The sequence below is a fragment of the Mercenaria mercenaria genome, chromosome 13 (assembly GCF_021730395.1).
Source record: "Mercenaria mercenaria strain notata chromosome 13, MADL_Memer_1, whole genome shotgun sequence".
Taxonomy (NCBI): domain Eukaryota; kingdom Metazoa; phylum Mollusca; class Bivalvia; order Venerida; family Veneridae; genus Mercenaria; species Mercenaria mercenaria.
Window position 1 is genome coordinate 76083538 of NC_069373.1, and position 22223 is coordinate 76105760.

General features: G+C 35.7%; 2 protein-coding genes across 6 annotated transcripts in view; one reads left to right on the top strand and one right to left on the bottom strand.

Annotated features, from left to right (window-relative positions):
- Positions 1–14691, bottom strand: LOC123528873 (emerin homolog 1-like). Of its 3 annotated transcripts, none has more exons than XM_045308928.2 (6): positions 14554–14691; positions 9369–9465; positions 8549–8641; positions 8022–8070; positions 6624–6761; positions 1–5517 (listed from the first exon to the last, which is right to left on the bottom strand). In XM_045308928.2, exons 2-6 carry the CDS (start codon positions 9451–9453, stop codon positions 5325–5327), a joined length of 558 nt encoding a protein of 185 aa, XP_045164863.2. In that variant the 5' UTR covers positions 9454–9465; positions 14554–14691; the 3' UTR covers positions 1–5324. The 3 variants fall into 3 exon arrangements, with proteins under 3 accessions (XP_045164863.2, XP_053378331.1, XP_053378332.1); XM_053522356.1 differs by having other exon boundaries at positions 14509–14554; XM_053522357.1 differs by lacking the exon at positions 14554–14691 and adding an exon at positions 14514–14537.
- LOC123528872 (DNA-(apurinic or apyrimidinic site) endonuclease 2-like) overlaps positions 14630–22223 on the top strand; it is a 21630-nt gene continuing 14036 nt past the window's right edge. The window contains exons 1-2 of one of the 3 annotated variants that reach the window (XM_045308920.2): positions 14630–14770; positions 19000–19083. In XM_045308920.2, the coding sequence (XP_045164855.2) occupies positions 14764–14770; positions 19000–19083 (91 nt within the window). In that variant the 5' untranslated portion in view covers positions 14630–14763. Of the gene's footprint in view, positions 14928–15459; positions 15532–18999; positions 19084–22223 lie in introns of those variants that run through there. The other 2 variants (XM_045308919.2, XM_045308921.2) reach the window with 2 other exon arrangements.

The following is a 22223-nucleotide window of genomic DNA, read 5'->3' on the forward strand; positions in this document are numbered from 1 at the left end:
AACTTGACAACAGTATTTATTATTCATAATAATATTCAAATAGCAGTATAAAAAGCTAACAAGTTACAAGAATTATGTATCAGTGAGAGTATTCAGAAGCACATATTCAAACTTGCTTGCGTGTTGTACAATAAACTTGCTTGCGTGCTGTACAATAAACTTGCTTGCGTACTGTACAATAAACTTGCTTGCATGCTGTACAATAAACTTGCTTGCGTGCTGTACAATAAACTTGCTTGTGTGCTGTACAATAAACTTGCTTGCGTGTTGTACAATCTTATTTGCTAGTGTTGTACAATCTGAAACCGGAAAAGCTAACTACATTCATTACACTGCACACAGAGCCAAGATATCTTAATGAGCACAAATAATGCCCAGTTCTGTCTGAATATACATTGAACTACATGTACTTCAAAAATGCAACACTTACATAGCTCTTCATAACTCCTATTTTAGGGTTAGGCTTTGATTCAAGTTTTCTATTTATTTATTTGGGTTTTACGGCGCACCAACACAGTATAGGTTATATGACACCAAACAGGACTACAAATTTTGGTTTCACATCCCATTTACATCAAAATAAAAACATGAGGTATGGAATCAAAATTTGCACACCTGCTGGAATCACAAGTTACAGCAAAACCAAGTGTTAAGACCCTATTAGTCGCCTTTTACGATCATGCAAGGGTAAGGCAGTGGTTCCAATTCTTTTCATACACAGATCGTCCCAGAACCACATGCATTATAATGTCATAACTGAAAAAAAGCCTGTATTTTGAAGAAATGCTTACTCTAAACTTTATGTTTAAAAAGTGCAAGTCACAAAATTCAATAGTCAGGACTTTCGCCTGATAGCCTGGTCAGATCAGCAAATACTTTGATCAAAATGAGTTAGTGTATTCTCCATTGCCCATTGAAAAATTGTAAGATCAAAACAGCCTCTACTTAGCTTATTAATACAGACTTTCAGGCATTAACCAAAGATCTCTCCTTAATGCTGTTTCATTAGCAGCTAAGTATCCAGTACTTAGAATTATTTTACAAAAACATTGTTTCATGTGCCTCAAGATGGAAAAAAGCCAACATTACCCTTGTCTACATCTTTTAATGACAAAATATTTTGAGGACCTTAATAACCATCATTGGTCTCATAATATATTGCATTTAATTTATTGTAGAACAATCATGCATCGGTTAGGCAGTGGTTCGAGTTAATTTTCATATGCAAGTTGTCACAGAACCACATAGGATCAAGCCATCCAATAAGTGTAAACTAGTGTTGCAAGCTATTCCAGTTAATGTCACAGTAATTTAGTGGACCTCTTACCATACTTAGCCTCTAAGAAATTCTTGCCTAACAGCATCTGTTTAGATATTATATCAAAGCCAAGCTTGAAATAGTATTTTTCATGTAAATAATATAACAATGTAGGTCATTAAAAAATAATATAAGCATTTACATATACAAAATACAGAATGTTCAAACAGACTGCTACCACGTCAACACTTTAATTCAAAATCAGGTAAAAATCACTGAATCTTTAGTTTACAATATTGGTTGCCTAACTAAATACAGGATAAGCAGCCATTTCAAACCAATGAAGACTTATTTTCTAACATACAGGATAAGAGTTGGTGTTTTTCACCTGTGTCTGAAAAACTCATCTCACAAGTGGGGTAAATGACATAATGAAATAAGCTTATGAAAAAATGCAGAAGTCATATTCTTGCATACCAGACTGGGATTTCTGGTGACTTCACTGGTGCTGGAAAACTCCATCTTATATCACGGGGTTGTAAGATAACTCTCGTGCTGTAAATGACATATAACGAACTACATCTGCGTAGTAGATTTGTGTAGTATAATAATTATGTTTAACGTAAAACGGGATTAAAATCTAATACCTTTTTCTTCGTTCCTTAAAACATATTTCTCGATTAAAATAAAAGACGTCATTTAACGGAAAAAACGTAACGTTTCACTACAGATGATAGAACAAAACCGCAACTATTACATTGTTTTCTTTTGTTTGAATTTATTTTTACTCTATTTGTTGAATAATACATGCAAGAAAAAGATTCAATCACTGGTGGTAGGTACAGATGGAAATATCCAGCTCTCGGGGTAACTGTTTCAGCGGTAACTCGGCATAGCCTAATTACCACCAAAAACAGTTACCTTCGTGCCGGATATTCCCATCTGCACCTACAACCAGTGAAAGTAATTTATATGCTACCACAAGAAAATAGAGCTTATAAGGTTATTTTTTTTTCAGTTATATATGCAAGAAAATAATTGTACTAGACTGAATATGCAAATCTGAATATCTGGCTCAAGGGTAAATGTTTAAGGCTATAACAAGGCTCTGTTGAGTTATTGCAACATAATACAGTTACCCTCATGAATTTTCCAGTCTGAACTTACAACAAGTGAAAGATTACTGCATGCTTAATAACAGGAAGATTTGATACAGATTTGATTTTACAAAAATTAACTATTACAAAATTTCTACAGTAAAACTAGATACAATGTAGTGCACCAAATAAGCAGTAAGCAACAAGAGGGCCATGATGGCCCTATATCGCTCACCTGGTTAAATGGTTGCTATGAAGATTTGCATTTAAGCTTGACCCCGGGGTCATGATTTGAACAAACTTGGTAGAGATCCACTAGGCAATGCTACACACCAAATATCTAAGCTCTAGGCCTTCTAGTTTATTTCTAGACATTTTTTGGAAGATTTTCCTATGTACAATCAAGTAACCCCTGGGGCGGGGCCAATCTGATGCCGGGGGTCATGATTTGAACAAATTTTGTAGAGGTCCTCTAGGCAATGCTACATGTCAAATATCTAAGCTCTAGGCCTTCTGGTTTATTTTTAGATTTTTTTTTGAAGATTTTCCGATGTACAATTAAGTTACCGCTGGGGCGGGATCAATTTTACCCTGGGGGTCATGATTTGAACAAAGTTTGTAGAAGTCTACTAGGCAATGCTACATGTCAAATATCTAAGCTCTAGGCCTTCTGGTTTATTTTTAGAAATTTTTTGAAGATTTTCCTATGTAAAATCAAGTGACCTCTGGAGCTGGGTCAATTTTGATCCTGGGGGTCATGATTTGAATAAATATTGTAGAGGTCCACTAGGCAATGCTACATATCAAATATCTAAGCTCTAGGCCTTCTGGTTTATTTTTTTAAAAAAAATGAAGATTTTCCTATAGAAATCTATGTAAAATCAAGTGACCCCTGGGGCGGGGTCAATTTTTACCCCGGGGTCATGATCTGAACAATTTTAATAGAGGTCCACTAGGCAATGCTACATGTCAAATATCTAAGCTCTAGGGCTTCTGGTTTTTGAGAAGAAGATTTTTTAAGATTTTCCTATGTAAAATCATGACCCCTCGGGCGGGGTCAATTTTGACCCCGGGGTCATGATTTGAACAAACTTGGTAGAGGTCCACTAGGCAATGCTTCACAATAAATATCTAAGCTCTAGGGCTTCTGGTTTTTGAGAAGAAGATTTTTAAAGTTTTTCCTTTCGGTTGCCATGGCAACCAGAGTTCTGCATGGAATTCAATTCTTTGAACAATTTTTGTAGAGCTTCACCCATGGAACATTCCTGTGAAGTTTGGATGAAACTGGCCTAGCGGTTTATGAGGAGATGTCGTTTAAAGTAAAAGTTTACGGACGCCAGACGGTGAGTGATCACAATAGCTCACCCTGAGCCTTTGGCTCAGGTGAGCTAAAAATAGCCACATACATGCTTTCCTAAATAAAGCCACGTACATAAACACACTAATTTATTTCACTTCTTTTTCTACGATTCAGCAGAAAGAAAAGTAGAGATACAATACTTTAGAATATGGATGCACTTTATACAAATCTGAATGTGTTACATTACCTTTAAAATGCTATGATACATCAAAGTAAACTTCAGGTTTCTTTATAATTATAGGCATTATACGCCCATAGCATACAATCAGCTGTACTTATTTACTGGGTATTAAAAATGACATTTTGACACATGTACACAAAAGCATAAACCAGTCAACTCTGGTCCCTTAAATTACAACTTTGATAAGTCCATTAAACTGACATCTGAACAGTGGTAGAATGCATTCCTCAGTCTTCGTAAATTTCTTGAGGAAGCAGTATACCATAAAATTTAAATGAGCGCATGTCCAGCTGCAAGCATATAACTTATAACATTTACTACAATCTGTGTTTGTATATTCAATCTTCTGGACAATTTTATCATGAAAGTACAGGATTTTGAGTGTTTCATTTTTTATTTGAGCTAACTTGAAACAGTCATGACATGTATTTGCAGATGTATTTTTCATGAAACTAGTTTTGAATAATGATCAGTATTTTGCAGCTTTAGGTACTTATATTGAAATGTCAAGCGAAATGTAAGAAATCGGTTGCTGATGACTAACTTCATTTGGTAGACAGACAGGTGCAAGGTTAATTATCACAGCCATTATCAAATAAATTGGGCAGTCTGATCTCTTGTATCTAATTTTCCTTTTTCAGTGATAATTTGGTTATCAAATATACTAATAACTAAGCTAAAGTTGTCCATATTTCAGTAGAAGATAGTGTTATTGTGAACTTGATGTTACCATGGAAACTAACCGTCCAACCTATATATCTTCCATCTTTAAAATTCAAAGGCTCTGACACTGCAAGCACATTTTTTTCAATATAAAAGTCAAGACAACAAATGGTGCTGTATGTATTTGAAGCTCTGATATGTGTTCAAATAAACGAAAATAAAAGTAAATACATTACCTACTTTAGAAACAAAATGTTTGGTAGCAATGTCAAACAAGAAAGATCTTCTTTATGATAGTGTACCGTCACCATGTTGCATATAAATTATCCCAAAAATTCCATTTAGGTTATAAAGAAAATGGCAATGAAGCCATTGAAAAACTGGTTATTGTCTATAGTTGCTTAAAAATGAGAGGTGAACACCAGCTAGACAATAAAAAATAATAAAACCAAAAAAAGACAAAGAGGACAATATCAATATTTTCCTTCTTAACTTTCAATATAAAATACCTTTAGAGGCCCATGTACTTCGAACACCCAAAGTGACAGAGGCAAACAAATCTGCTATTTTAGCAGCTAAAACAATTCATTACACAAAGTAGCTTGATTTGCTACAGTTATTTTTTTTAATCTACCCTGGTTTCAAGGTATATTGCATCCTTAAAAGAACTGCTGTTTGCTTTATCCAAATGACTTTTTCCAAGACAATTAAAATCAAATTTGAAAAGTGCATCTCCATAAATATATAAATAACAATTCTCCCACTTCACACATTCTCCTGAAAAGTCAATGGTATTTTGTTTTCTGCTGAAGGGTTCATGTTGATTATCACCAGATAGACGAGAAACGCCACAAAGATAACAAAAAGCAGCTTGATCCACATGGAAATACCACCGCCTCTACTCTCTCTTCCAGATTCCTTTGGTTTACTTCCTGTTGTTGTTTGTTCATCTCCTCGCCTATAGAAAATTATAAATATATATTTTGTTCTATTCACAGGATATCTCATGTGAAATTTCAATCTAACACATGCAACTGTTATTAAGATATGCCTTCATAGAAGTGAGAGCATAAACCAAATTTTTAAGTAAACAAGAGCTGTCTCCATAGGATGACACATGCCCCCAATGGCACTTTGAATGAATAGTTATGGCCGATGTTAGAGTTTAGGACCTTTGACCAACGGACCTGGGTCTTGCGCGCGACACGTCGTCTTACTGTGCCACACATTCATGCGTAGTTATTTTAAAATCCATGCATGAATGACAAAGATATGGACCGGACACACCCATCATTGCACTATCATGAAATATGACCTTTAACGTCAAGTGTGACCTTGACTTTTGAGCTACGGACCTGGGTCTTGCGCGCGACACGTCGTCTTACTGTGGTACACATTCATGCCCAATAATTTTAAAATCCATGCATGAATGACAAAGATATGGACCGGACACGCCCATCAATGCACTATCATGAAATATGACCTTTAACGTCTAAGTGTGACCTTGACCTTTGAGCTACGGACCTGGGTCTTGCGCGCGACACGTCGTCTTACTGTGCCACACATTTACGCGTAGTTACTTGAAAATCCATCCATGGATGACAAAGATATGGACCGGACACGCCCATCAATGCACTATCATGAAAAATGACCTTTAACGTCTAAGTGTGACCTTGACCTTTGAGCTACGGACCTGGGTCTTGCGCGCAACACGTCGTCTTACTGTGGTACACATTCATGCCAAGTTATTTGAAAATCCATCCATGGATGACAAAGACATGGACCGAACACGAAAATTGCGACAGACGGTTCAAAAACTATATGCCTCCCTTTGGGGGCATAAAAAAAGGCCAGAATTAACATTCAATAAAGAGTTATCTAACTTAGTTATGTACATGTAAGTAGGTTTGGTAAGTAGACAGCCTTCTGTGAAAATTCAGTCTGATGTATGTAGTCAATAATACCACTGTATGTATTTGAATATGAAAAGGAATTTGCTAAATTGGTTCATTTATCGGGTTTTCTTTGTAATAGACAAATATTATACAAAACATTTAAACTTACTCGGACACATTCCTGCGTGTGGCTGTGGTAGGGGTGGCTACCCGTGCCTGTGTAACTGGTTCGTAAGTCTGTGTGATAGGTGTGCTTGTATGTTGTGGCCGCCCTGTAGGTCTGGGAATACTCTGTTGTTGCTGTGTTCTGTTTTATAAAAAAATATCTCTACTATATAAATGCTGATTTAATAATAATAGCGGTCCCTTAATCCTACATACCCAGATTTCTTGCATTAAGTTGTTCTATGCAAGAAACGGAAAACTTCCCCTCATAAAATAAACGGTTGAGGAAAAATTATTAAATTAATGCTTATGTTTGGTTTTAAATGAGAAAGTAAGAATATAAGTTAACTTTCAGATGTTGTTACTTTCTCCATCAAGACTTAACAGAATTACAGCAATAAATCAGTTATAAATGTCTATGGAGGATGAATGATTGCTGACACAATGTCTTCTATCAATTTGTCATAACGAACATAGGCTTCACAGCCCTGTGATCCACAGCCATGCAATCTCTATGGAGCTTAGTGGTGCAATAAAACTGTACTTCTATATATGTAGATCTATAAGCAAACATTTACCTGTAATTAAACTGTACTTCTATACAAGATCTACTGGCAAACATTTACCTGTAAGTAAACTGCACTTCTATACATGCAGATCCACCAGAAAATATTTTCCTGTATATTTCTGTAACTAAACTGTACTTCTACACAGGTAGATCTATAAGCAAAAATTTACCTGTAATTAAACTGTACATCTAAGAATGCTGATCTACCAGGAAACATTTACCTGTAATAAAACTGTATTTCCATACTGTGAAATCATTAATAATCGTGGGGGACTAATTTTAGTGGATTTCGTGGTTGAGTCAATGCACTAAATTTAATCCAAACGAACAAGGAAAATTCACATTCATTTTATGTTCAAAAGTTGAAATCCACGAATTCATATCCCCACAAAATTGCCGTTTTGACCCAAACCACAAAATTTCATGCCCACTAAATTAAATGCTTTTACGGTATACATATAATATTATGTACTAGGAATCATTTACCTGTAATGAAACTGTACTTTTATACACATCTACTGGCAAACATTTACCTGTAATTAAACTGTACATCTACACACATAGATGTAGGCAAACATTTACCTGTAATTAAACTGTACACCTATACAAGTTGGTCTACATGCGAACATTTACCTGTAACTAAACTAAATTGTGTAGATCTACTGCCAAACATTTGTAAACCTGTTATTAAACTGTACACCTATACATGAATATCTACTGGCAAACATTTACCTGCAATTAAACTGTACTTCTATACTCCTAGATCTACTAGGAAATATTTACCTGTAATTAAACTGTACTTCTATACTCCTAGATCTACTAGGAAATATTTACCTGTAATTAAACTGTACTTCTTCTTCTTCTTCCTCCTCTTCTTCTTCCTCTGAAATTACAATTATGTACAGACTTCTCTTAAAACCCTGGCAAAGTACTTGTTTCAGTATTTTGTATGTTAGCAATTTAAACACTTGTACAAAACAGACCAAAGTCCAGAAAGCAATACTGGGCTTTGATTTCATTGTCTATCAAAATTGCAAATAGTTAATACAAGCAATTGCAACTGGCAAAATCTAAAGTTTACATCCAAGTTTGATCATGACAAATTTAAACTGTGACAGATACAAAATACCCTGAAACATTTATAAATGCAATTTTTTTTCTATTTTTATGTGACCAATTGGACATTAAATTTTTTCTCTATGTTATACTGAGTATGTATTTGCAGTATGCAATTCTAGGATTTGCCAAGAAGCAAAAAATATCTCAAAAGTCAATATACATGTTGTTACTTGCATTTTTCATTTTCTACTTGTATTTTGCATGCGTGCGAGTGTAAAATTCAAGCCCTGACCTACACTAACCTTCTGACTCCTCTGTTTCTGGTTGTGGTGGAGGTACACCACCAGAATCTATCAACTTGGCCAACTTCTTCTCATAAAACAGTCGTGTACTAGCTGAAACACAATTACCTTGAAGCAATTTTTTAATCATAAAGTTTAGCCTGCTTTGGTCCCTTAAACATTGTGCAGTTATACAACTTTAAGGTAGAGAAACTTACAGTGCAGTCAGACAATTTTAAGATAGAGAAGGAATCTAAGTTTCTATGAATAAATCACAGGATGAGTAAAATACTGTGAAATCATTTAATTCCATGGGTATGAAATTTCATGGTTTTGGTCAAAACTCTTTATTGCATGAATATCAATTTGGTGAATTCAGTTTTTGAAGATGCAAAGAATAAAATTTGTATTTCTTTGTTGGGGTTTAATTTTGTGGATTGAAAAAAAACCCCACAAAATTCAGTCTCCAATGAATACAAATGATTTGACAGTGCAATATATATCATGATCTTAACCAGAATTTACTTTGCTACAATAACTGTGAAAATTAAAAATACATATATATTTTTTAGAATTGGGAAGATAGCCCAATAACGGCTATAAAAACTGCCAAAATAACCCCTGCCCCTCAAACTCAAAGGGCACCGACCCCCTTCCCCTAAAAGTGAAAATAACAACAACACTGTACTTGATAAGCTAAAGACTGGCTGCCTTTAGAGAACAGGGCACTTAAGGAGCAGCATAACATGACTAAAACACTTTCAAGGGAAAGGCACAAAACTCATCACAAACAATCACATGTTATTTATACATTATATATACATAATACTTCGAAACTTACAGACAATTGGTCCAACATTGACACCATAGTCTATCAGCTGTCCTCTTAGCTCTTCATCTGTTAAATCAGAAATGTCTGTTGCCATGTTTAGCTATATCTAAATAAGAAAAAATACCACTTTAACATGTTAAATGTGTCCTCTAAATCTTTAAGTTAAAATCAGAGATCACATGATTGCACCAGGTTTATACCGTATTTATAGGTTTTCTGAACCTAGAGACATGCAATATGTGGCCATTGTTTACAATGAATGACATCTTCCATTTCTGCTCCCATTATGAAAAACTGTCAAGGTCCCCTTGCTGAATCAGTCTGCAAATTTATAGTCATAAGTAATCCTAAACCAGTAAGAAAATGCGGCCAATATGAAATGACATCACCTTGACACCAGGGTTCCAGTAAACTTGTAAAGTATGATATTTGCTGTAACAATTTCTGTATGATGACACTAAATGCAAACCTTTTTTCAAGTGAATAGGTTCGGCGAAATTTCACTTAGTTTTGAGTAGTGAATGGTTTCCTTGTAATATTTTCCTTTTACCTGATTTTTTTTTAGCTTGCTTTGAGGAATTGCCTTATTTGATAAAACCCATATATAAACGTAGGATTCCAGCAAGGTTGTCTTCTTTTTTGTTCAGGTAAACAATAATAGTTTCTTAGTACTGACCTAGTTTTTGACCCCACATGACCCAGTTTCGAATCTGACCTACAAATCATCAAGACAAAACATTCTGACAAAGTTTCATAAATACTGGGTCACAACTATGGCCTCTAGGGTGTTCACAAGCTTTTCCTTTGATCTGGCCTACTGACCTAGCTTTTGACCCCACATGACCCAGATTCAAACTTGACCTAGAGATTATCAAGACAAACATTCTGACCAAATTTCATAAAGATCGAGTCACAACTGTGGCCTCTCGAGTGTTAACAAGCTTTTCCTTTGATCTGGCCTACTGACCTAGTTTTTGAACCTATATGACCCAGTTTCAAACTTGACCTAGTAATCATCAAGATAAACATTCTGGCCAAGTTTCAAAAAGATTGGGTCACAACTGTGGCCTCTAGTGTTCACAAGCTTTTCCTTTGAGTTGAACTGGTGACCTAGTTTTTGACCCCACATGACCCAGATTCGAACATGACCTATAGATTATCAAGACAAACATTCTGATTAATTCTCATGAGTTTCAAACTTAAATTGTGGTCTCTAGTGTTGACAAGGTTTTCCTTTGATCTGGCATACTGACCTAGTTTTTGACCCCACATGACCCAGTTTCAAACTTGACCTAGAAATCATCAAGACAAACATTCTGACCAAGTTTCATAAAGATTGAGTCAAAATTGTGGCCTCTAAAGTGTTCACAAGCTTTTCCTTTGATTTGACCAGGTGACCTAGTTTTTTGACCCCAAATGACCCAGATTCGAACTTGTCCGAGAAATCATCAAGACAATCATTCTGACCAAGTTTCATAAATATTGGGTCACAACTGTGGCCTCTAGTGTTCACAAGCTTTTCCTTTGATCTGGCATACTGACCTAGTTTTTGACCCAGTTTCGAACTTGACCTAGAGATCATCAAGACAAACATTCTGACCAAGTTTCATAAAGAATGAGTCAAAGTTGTGACCTCTGAAGTGTTCACAAGCTTTTCATTTGATTTGACCGGGTGACCTAGTTTTTGATCCCACATGTCAGACCCACATTCAAACTTGACCTACAAATCATCAAGACAATCATTCTGACCAAGTTTCATAAATAATGGGTCACAACTGTGGCCTCTAGAGTGTTCACAAGCATTTCCTTTGATCTGGCCTACTGACCTAGTTTTTGACCCCACATGACCCAGTTTCCAACTTGACCTAGAGATCATCAAGACTAACATTCTCAGTGCTAGCCCTGGCCATTATAAATTAATAGCCACTTTTTTTTCATGGAAAAAATTAATAGACAAACTTGGCATGTGCATTATTTGCGCGTGTTTTCACATTTCAATAAAAACATAAAACAGGGTATTTATAACTATTTAATCTTTTTTTTTTTTCATGAAACACTTAAACACACTTTATTTTTCAATTATCATTATTCATGTTTATCATAGGCTTTGAATAATTATACATGCATATCTTCAGTTGTTTGTATTCAAATGTTACTGAAAATACCATTTTATTATGTGACATGACATGACTTATACAATAATATAGGAGTATAATGATCAATAGTATAGCAGAAGTTGTTGCAAAAATAATATCCTTAAACATTGTCATGAGAACATTTTTAAAATGTATTCAAATCACAATAATATAATACTTGTAGCCATGTTGTGAGCACTTGAAATATATTATGCTGACAAATTCATCCAATATTAAATTGAAAATGATTAAATTGCAGTGCTTGAATAAATAAGATTGTTGCCCTAAGGCTTAGAGCCATCACTTAAGGTGCTGTTCTACCACAACCTTATTTATGCACTTTGCAATTTGATCATTTTTGTCAACTTCATTAAAATTCGATCATATCATAATCTAAAATTGGCTCAGCAAAAAATAAAGGACCAAAAATAAATCAAGCTCCCAGTGCCATGTGCAGTCAAAACACTAAAACCCATAAAAGCATTTCTCAGTCCCTTTTTAACTAACAAAATTTAATATGTATTGCACTAGAACTGAGTTAAATACATGTCATCACAACATCAGCAGCTGTGACATAACAGGGTAAAACATGTTCCTTTTGATCCATGTGGCCTCTAGAGTGTTCACAAGGCAAATGTCGACGGACAACAGACGCCGGACAATGACCGGTCACAATAGCTCACCTTGAGCACTTTGAGCTAAAAATCAATGAAAAGATTCAGCAACGTATTGTCGTCGCTAAACTGGCAGGCATACCATTATCTTTTAAAACTGTCCGGCCTTTTAGGGCCTGAACAATTACAAAACCATTGATATTCTTTGCAGATTCCCAGCTGATTTTGTTTATCAATACACCACCGGATATGGTAAGTATAAACACCGTACTGGACCGGCATGCAGATACATAGACTGTGTTACTTCCCTTGTCTTACAGATACGGAGCCCAGCTGAACATTTTCATTTTTTGGTTCAATAAAATTTAGGGGGTGGGGGTTAGAAGAGGGGGTGGGCGGGGATGAAAATCTAGCAATTATTTTATTGTCGCCTAATAGATAATTTGCTATATATCGTAACGGCCGATTGCTCATATAATCGTGTCAAGATTATTCAGTAATGTAATCATCACCAACTGACTGCCTAATCAAATAAAATTGTTGAAAATTGACTCCATCCTTTCAACAGATGTTGTTCATATACAAGTTTTGTCTACACAGCTAGGTTATCCATTTTTCATACCTTGAACAAAGTGGTACAAACACGATAATAGGCTAATCTTCTACGCATTGTTTATCAATTAACTTTTACACAATGATCAATAAACACTTTTGATAATGACGGAAATTATTGTAGTAAATACAAATTGCGAGACACCATGTGTCAGTTGGTGCGTGACATGATCAACAGTTTTCAGTAGCCAATTAATATACGACACTCAGCCTACTTCCATACTCAAACAATACTGAAATTCACCGAGATATTTCATTGACATGGGGCAGAACTTTCGAACTAGAGACCCATCAAAGAAAATTTCCGCAGGTCAAGCAGATGCAAGGGGCATTTTTTGTGTGGGTCAAATATGAGTTTTTCTCGATTTTCACAGGTCAAAATCACAAATTTCGGGTCTACTGAACACCCTGTATGCTTGCACTAAAATCCGTCCGGAGCGTACATGGCGCTAGGGGTGCATATCGGTCAAAATGATCGATATTCGATATATCATATGATATTTTCTAAGACCACCATTATAGTAATGCAATATGAAATTTATTACTAGTACTGATTTATCACTTTTAAGGTCGGTCTATTCTGAGACAAAATCATAGGAACTGGATACATTTTTCTTTAGGAAACAGAGGCTGCAGCATGTTAGAATTGTTGTTTTACCCTTTTTTAATTAACTATTTTGAAGACATAACTAGCAGCTGATTTCAATATTTCGGAATGGTATCTTTCAAAATGACATGAGCTTCTCAATTCAAACCGATAACAAGGTGTGAATGTCTTTTTGTTACGATCAAACAGCCAGTAGTTACCAGCAATTAGCGTGTCACCTCTGTCAATTTTGTTGTTCACAGTTTGATCTCGGTTAAAGATAATACTCGATCTTTAAATAATTAGTATCATAGATATTTCTTTAATCAAAATACTTTTAAATTCATATGAAATTAATTTTGTTTGAAAGAAAATTAAACCATCCGATCTTTTACGGAACGTAACAGCAATCTTAGATTTTAGCGGAGAGTAGTTTCCCTTTACCAAAATGGCGACCATCGGAAACAAACTTGTTTTGAAGTTGGAAAATTGTCTATACCTGTGTATAATCTGCACACCCACGATTCGGGCATGGTCCCGGCGGTCAGAAAACTGCGCATTATACATAGGTATCTACGGTAATGAGGCCATTTACCATGTGGTTAGCTTTTGATCGATACAGGAACATTCGATCCGATGTATCGATCGAACCCTGAATACCGGTATTCGATACATATCAAGAACCGGTACGCACGCCTACCAGTCGATGTCATCCCTCTGTCGGCTTGCCATTTGTTTTTGTTTATTTTCGAGGGGGATTTTTTTTGAAATAGGGAGAAAAAAAACATACTATTGAGGGAGGAATGGGGTCGATATTCAGCCCCAGGCTTTGCCAAACAAGAGCCCTGGGAGATGTGTCAGCTCAGTCGGTAGAGCACTTGCCCTGTAAGCAAGGGTTCCAGCCCAAGACTGAGTCACTGACTGCCCATTTTTCTCACCATGTGACAGGAGCATTTCCAAAATGTTGAAAAAAGGGCCTGTGTACAGCGCAAGCATGCGCAAACAAGGCGAGTTTCACAGGCAAATCATAAAGGACATTATACCTGATACTTGGCAAGAGAGACAATATTGCTTAGAACTACGTCCCTGTGAAGGGTTAGACAATAGATCAGGGATAAATTGAACTTGCTGGCCACGCTTGTCCCTTCTCAATTAGTGAATTAATGTTTCCACTAATACTTGGACATTGTCAATTATGATACCTTACAGAATAACATTAGCTGAACTGTCACACTGCTGACACGTACCTACATGAAACTACGTTTTTTCTTTGCAACTTTCTGTTTCAATAACTGCCACTCTACCAATCAAAACACACTTCTAGTTTTTCGGCGGGAAAAACCTTTAAGATGTTTCAAGAAAACAGATGTGATTGGCCATCGAATAAACGAGATATCCAATGAAATGTTTTGTAAAATTCAAGGCGGTGTAGACGTTGAAAGATGCTCTGAAAAAGAATGATATGTAAATACATAAAAGCAAAAATTGATTAAAGACAATTTAAACATGAGAATCTTGTCTTGGAACATTAACGGGATTAGAGCTAGTAAATTAAATTTAAAAGATCTATTTGAGTCTTTTAATGCTGATGTAATATGTCTTCAAGAAACAAAAGTAACTCGTAAGTATTGTTTTCCGGTGCTTTAAAATTGTGTACCTCTTGCAAATTGTCCTGTGGCAAAAAAATCGCTGAATGGCTGCTTTTTAATTTCTGACTTTTGCAGCCACTGTTTGACCATCACAATATAAAACAAACTGTATACGTCGGATTAGTTCGACTAGTATATATACCTGACGAAAATTTTTATCCTTCCACTGTCTGTTTTATATACACCAGTAAAACGAGGTCTCATTCAGTTCCCACATGATGTTGGCGAGATTTGCTCTGTATGCCTTTTTAGTCAAAATAATTCAACATTCAGATTGTTTATATTTGTGACGCGCAATCTAAATGTCAAAACTTCGAAGGACCAAAATAATGGAAGATAAATCGCAGTACTTATGTCCAATTCTTGACATAATCGGCATTTATACCTATAGCATGTAAAGCGTCGGCAGCATTGAAAATTTCATCGGAAAATGCTTCAACTAATTTAGTCTTTCGTGTTTGACGCGAGTGGGGATTGCAATATTTCGTAGGATCGTGTTAAATTAGTTGGGACTATAATGTCTTTCAGGTTGCCGATCTACATGTATTTATATAGGTCTTTGGATCACTGAAGATGGTAAGCATTAAAACAATTAGGTTTACTTAGACAGGTTTCCAAACATATTGATGAGACCAGTTTTAAGGTTGTTTATCCAACATACGTGACCATTAATGTAATATGCTGTACAATCATGGAATCTATACTTTGTGAAAGATATTGAATGTCTTGAAAGCCAGAGTACAGAAATATGCAACAAGGTTAGTGCCTGAGTTGGTGGATTTAAATTATGAAGAGTGTTTGGATCAGTTGAATATGTATGTAGTCTGAAAGAAAGGCGTTTAAGACTAAGTGGTGACCTGATTGAAACCTACAAGTTTTTGACTGGTAAATGGACTCATTGGTCGAGAGGGCTAAGACGCATTCCTACGGAGGTGAAGGCCTTGGGTTCGATTCCTGGCTACTCCCATTGCGGTGTGTCCTTGGGCAAGGCACTTTATCACGATTGCCTCAGTCAACCCAGCTGTAAATGGGTACCAGCAAATTGCTGGGGGTAAGGTATAGTTGGTTTTAACTGTTCTAAACATAGGGTCACTCAAAAGCTCTACAGAGCTTACGTTCATTGTTTCACAAAGCGACGGTAAATAAAATTTACATTTACCTACTTTTACCTTTACCTAAATTATAATACAACTTCCATCCTGAAAAGTTTTTCAAATGATCTGATATTTCATCTACCAGAGAACATACACTCGACCTCTATAAATCTACACCAAAGAAAGGACTTCTCCTTCAGAATTTTTTTTTCTCCATCAAAATAGTGTTGGAATGCATGAAATGAATTGCCTGAAAGGGTTGTAAGTGCACAGACAATTGAAACATAAAAAAAAGATTAGATCATCATTGGAATGTAGCTAAGAGACATGAGACACAAGAGGCTGTGCCTAAACCTTGAAGTCCCATAAAAACTGTAAATGTAAATATTTTGTGTTATTGTCTTTCATCTTATAAAGTTTAATAAACCATTTGGAGGTGATTATGACCATTTTGCATTTGATTTTGACATATTTTGCATTATGTGTAGCTAGATTTAGCTATATTGCTAATTTTTGACTTTTCTGGGACCTGATAGAAGGAAAAAGCTACTGGCTAAACCTTACAATAATATTTAATAATTGAAATATGAAAGTAGCCCCTGTGTTTTTGAAGGGTACACTGGATCAAGTATGGTAATTTTGGAACTTTCGCATAAGTTGTTCTTTCCGATATATGTTTGGTAAACATGATGTCTTTTGCTCTTAGTGGGTATCACATTGATTCATAAAACTAGGAATAAAGACATTTCTTTCAAAATGTATTATAATTAAATGTACCTATTGTTTTCAGATGTGTCAGTGTAGCACCAGAATGATAATTTGCAAAATGTAAAATCTTGTGTTCATGAGTTTTGATCTTACATGATTTTATTTCATGTTTTTACAATGGTTTTAACAACAATTTACACATTTTGCCTGAGTATCACCACACATAACATAATGACATCAGCACAATAAGTGTCAAGTATCAATTAATCATTTGAATTGAAGTCGGTCTCATAGGATTTTTGTCTGATAAATATAGTAAATCTTATCGATCAGTCGAATTATATCTGCTCTTTTGCAAAGCAATGTCAGTGCTGATATATACATCATAAACAACAGCAACAACACAGTGTTTAACCCTTACCCTGCTAAATTTATATAATGAACTTGTCCATCCTTCAATTTGGACAGTATCATTAACTGTTAAAAGGGGCACTTAATACTGAAAAAGATACTGACTGAATGGCGAACAGTACAGACCATGATCAGACTGCACGGATGTGAAGGCTGATCTTGGTCTACACAGTGGTCGCAAAGGCAGAATCATTTGGCACTAGCAGGCTAAGGGTTAAGTAGAAGATATTCTCAAGGCCAATGGTATATAGGTTTTACTTTGGGCATATATATATATATATAAATGAGATATCCAATGCAATGTTTTGTACAACTTAACACTGCTAAACGCCATATATTCATGTTTATATTTAATAGTTTTTTTTCTTTAATTATGTTTTATGCAGAACATGCTAAAGAATGATTTTGTTCACAAGATAAATGTATTGCCTACAGTAAATTAAGATATTTATTTCATTTCTTCTACTCTGAAGCTTAAGCTTTGTGTTAGATTCTAGCACAAATCTTAGAACGTGAATCACTAACGATTTCGCCTCTTTTCAGACATGACTGAGTTTGACATTTATAATATCAGACTGACATGAAATGAAAGTGATAATTATGTAACAAGTTTGACTGGGGAAAGTCCATACCACTTGAATGAAAAGGGGAATAAAGGTTAATTTAAAAAATGGTGTTTTGGGAAGTTATTATTATTGTTACTTTGAAGCGCATTGCCTTGTGTTTTAGATGTGTTTTAGATGTATAGATGTACATGTAATAATATTTCTCAAGTAACCAGTGCCTTCACATGGTATTTTGTTATGCTTCCGGAAGGGCGAGCATATAGTTGGCGCTTTGTCCGTCTGTCCGTCACACTATTGTCCGGAGTATAACTTGAAAAGTATTAATGGCATTTGATTGAAACTTAACATAATCATAGAGGCCATTGAGACAAAGTGCAGTGTCAAAGAATCATAACTGTACCTTACCTAGTTTTTTAATTATCTCCCTTTATTATACAAAATAAGGCTTGTCCAGAGCATTACTTGAAAATATTAATGGTATTTGATGATTTCATTGAAACTTAATATAGTCATTGAGGCTATTGAGACAAAGTGCAGTGTCAAAGAATCATAACTGTACCTTACCTAGTTTTTGAATTATCTCCCTTTATTATACAAAATAAGGCTTGTCCGGAGCATTACTTGAAAAGTATTGATGGCATTTCATTGAAACTTCACAAAATGATAGAGGCCATTGACGGGATGTGCAGTGTCAAAGAACCATAATTCTACTTTACCTAGTTTTTTAATATTACCCTTTATTATACAAAATAAGGCTTATCCGTAGCATTACTTGTAAAGTATTAATGGCATGCTTTAATTATCTCCCTTTATTCAGTTTTCTTCTTTTTATTATCTTATTTATTTTTTTTGGTTTCTAGTACGTTATTCCCCATATTGGGACAAGCACATGCATCAGGGAGCAATATTCATTTTACCAATTCCTTGTTCAATTTATCACTGTTCAGATGCACAGGAATTCTATCATGGGGCCATGATCTGTCCTGGCCTGATAGTGACTCTCCTGGTGGGCAAGTAAATCCTGTAAATAAACGGACACATACTCCAGTTTTTATTACTCTAAATTCAAATATTTTCATGAGGCCAAATTTTTGATATTTTAGAAATTTTATTAACAAACAAAATAAAAATGCCTTTTCAAAATATCTGACTAGACAATATTTCAGTTATGGATGCTACATAGTCATGGTAAAGTGTTATATTTTTCGAACTTTCAGACAACCTTAGTCATGTTAAGCAGCTATAGCAAGTGTTTATTGTTTCAGGGGACATGCTGGATGAGCCTACAGCTATTGTTGATGGCTACAATTCTTACTACAGCTTCTCTAGGAAAAGAAGTGGATATTCAGGTGCTGTATAAACCACATACTGCCAGCTTTTCTGAAACATTTGAAGGATTAAAACATTATTGACAACAATATCAAAATCAATGGCTTTTTAGCTCACCTGTCACATAGTGATCACCCTTCGTCCGTCGTCAGTCTGTCCGTGCGTCTCGTGTGTCCGTGCGTCAACAATTTCTTGTCTGCACGATAGTGGTTTCATTTATGATTTTATTTTAAACAAACTTGCACACAACTTGTATCACCATAAGAGCTCGGTTCCTTTCTTGAACTGGCCAGATCCCATTACATGTTCCAGAGTTATGGCCCCTGAAAGGGCCAAAATTAGCTATTTTGACCTTGTCTGCACAATAGCAGCTTTATTTATAATTTGATTTTTACCAAACTGGCACACAACTTGTATCACCATAAGATCTTGGTTCCTTTCTTGAACTGGTCAGATTCCATTATGGGTTCCAGAGTTATGTCCCCTGAAAGGGCCAGAATTAGCTATTTTGACCTTGTCTGCACAATAACAGCTTCATTTATGATTTTATTTTAACCAAACTTGCACACAACTTGTATCACCATATGATCTTGGTTCCTGTCTTGAACTGGCCAGATTCCATTATGGGTTCCAGAGTGATGGCCCCTGAAAGGGCCAGAATTAGCTATTTTGACCTTGTCTGCACAATAGCAGCTTCATTTATGATTTGAATTTAATCAAACTTGCACAAAACTTGTGTCACCATAAGATCTCGGTTCCTGTGTTGAACCGGCCAGATCCCATAATGGATTCCAGAGTTATGGCCCCTGAAAGGGCCAAAATTAGTTATTTGACCTTGTCTGCACAATAGCAGCTTCATTTAAGATTTTATTTTAACCAAACTTGCACACAACTTGTATCACCACAAGATCTTGGTTCCTTTCTTGAACTGGCCAGATTCCTTCATGGGTTCCAGAGTTATGACCCCTTAAAGGTCCAAAATTGGCTATTTTGTCTTTTGCAGCCATATAGAGACTTCATTTATGGTTTTATTTGATACAAACTTCCAAAATATCTTCAACAACAATAAATCTTGGATTCCATGACAATTCAGATCCATTCGTAGGTTCCAGAGTTATTTTATATCTGATTACCTCCCCTGATTGTAATCAAAATGGATTGATATCAGTAAGTACTTATAGGACTTATTTGAAATTTCATTATTGTCATTAGTTGGACTGAGCCAATCAGGGTAGATAACTATGGACTGATTTTATATCAAATTACCTCCCTTTATTTCAAATTAAAATGGGTATATCTCCGTAACTAATGAAGATACTGATCTGAAATTTCATTTATGTCAACAGATTTATTTGGCAGATCCTTCTTTTGTTAACTTACAATCATTTTTTTTAAATTACTTCCCTTTTACATTACTATAAATAGCTTATTTTTAGTAACTTTTTTATTATTGGCCGTAGGGAAAAACCGAGACCACTTTTCTGTGATACAACATGGATGGTACCTCCAATTTTTATGTGTATGTTGACATATCTGTACCTTGTAAGAATTTTTTTGTCACTTGCTGCCAGCAGGCTAAAGGTTAAGGAGGTCATCCATGTGGAATTCTTGTTTTCATAGCAACTAAAAGGGAAACCTTTAAAAATCTTCTCCAAAATTGCCGGCTGGATTTTTAAATAGTTTCAAAGAAATCTTCCGTAAATGACCCTCTACCAAACTTGGCTGGCAGGGATTGGGCTAGTTTTCCCCGATATGGATAAATGGAAACTTTGAAAATCTCTGTAACTGCTGGATTGATTTCAAAATAATTTTATAGCAGTTGTCCTAAAGTGACCCTCTACCAGATACTTTCAAATCATTGACTGCTTGGGGATGGGACTAGTTTTCTCTATACATGTTTGTATTATGCATACGGCTATATAGAAAACTTTTAAAATCTGCACAAAAAAAAATAATATTTTACACCTTTATTTTCTTGTGTGTCTTGATATTGTCTCTAAGGATTATGCCATCCCTCCACCACATTACCCCACCGCTAACACATGCACATACAAAATTTACTTGTAGTTAATTGTGTTTCTTGGTACTGTCACTAAGTAACAAGTTTTATCCCTACACCCAGCCCCATTCCATTACCCCCATCATTTTGATATTGTCACTCATTATCCAGTGTCTTCATTCACACCTATCACCTGTTTCCCTACATTACCCACCCGCCTCTATTTAGTAGAAACTTCTTGAATCTTCTTGATATAAACCTAAAAGTGGGATATTTGTTTTAGAATTGGCAACAAAATATGATCCAGGTAGACCTAACATATGAACATTGGCACTTAACTGACACTTTATTGAAAAAGGGCAGTAGGTCACATCAGACAGTAACTTACCAGTGATGCCACAAAGATGCTTGTCACTATAGCATGGTCACCTCATGGTTAGACAACTATAATGGCTTGTTAAGTGGTATTCTGGACAGCACACTTGACTAGTTGCAACATGTCCAGAACACCGCAGCTTGCATTATCACTAAGACACCCAATCACAATCATGTAACACTGGTTCTGAAGGAACTCCATTGGTTGCCAGTGAAATACATGATTGTGCAGTTCAAGGTTCTGACCCACACCTTTAAGGCTGTACATGATCAGCCCCTGCCTATATAAGGATTAGAAGCCAGTCAAAAACCTAAGATCACAAGACGCTCCATCACTGCAATTTATGCCAAAGACTAAAACCATGATGTATGGCAATCGCAGCTGATGCGGGAGGCATATAGTGATCGTCCTGTCCGTTCGGCCGTCTGTCTGTATGAGGTTAACCAAATGGGACCGTTTCGTCTAGCATCAATACCCCTTACTAGAATGACTTGATACTAATGCAGATGTAACCTGTGACCATTCCTCATCTTCAGACATCACCTGACCTCAGTTTGACCTTGACCTCATTTTGGTCTTAGGTGCAAAATCTATCGACAAGAATGCCACCGGGGGCATCAAGCGTTTATGAACGCAGCTCCTTGTTTTTCACTGCTCCCAAGCTTTTAAACTCCCTTCCTGTCAAGATTAGGGAATCTGACAGGCTGGCTGCTTTCAAAAGTGTGCTATAAACCCACTTCTTTGTACAACATTTCCTAAACTGACCAATACATGTTTTCTTTTTG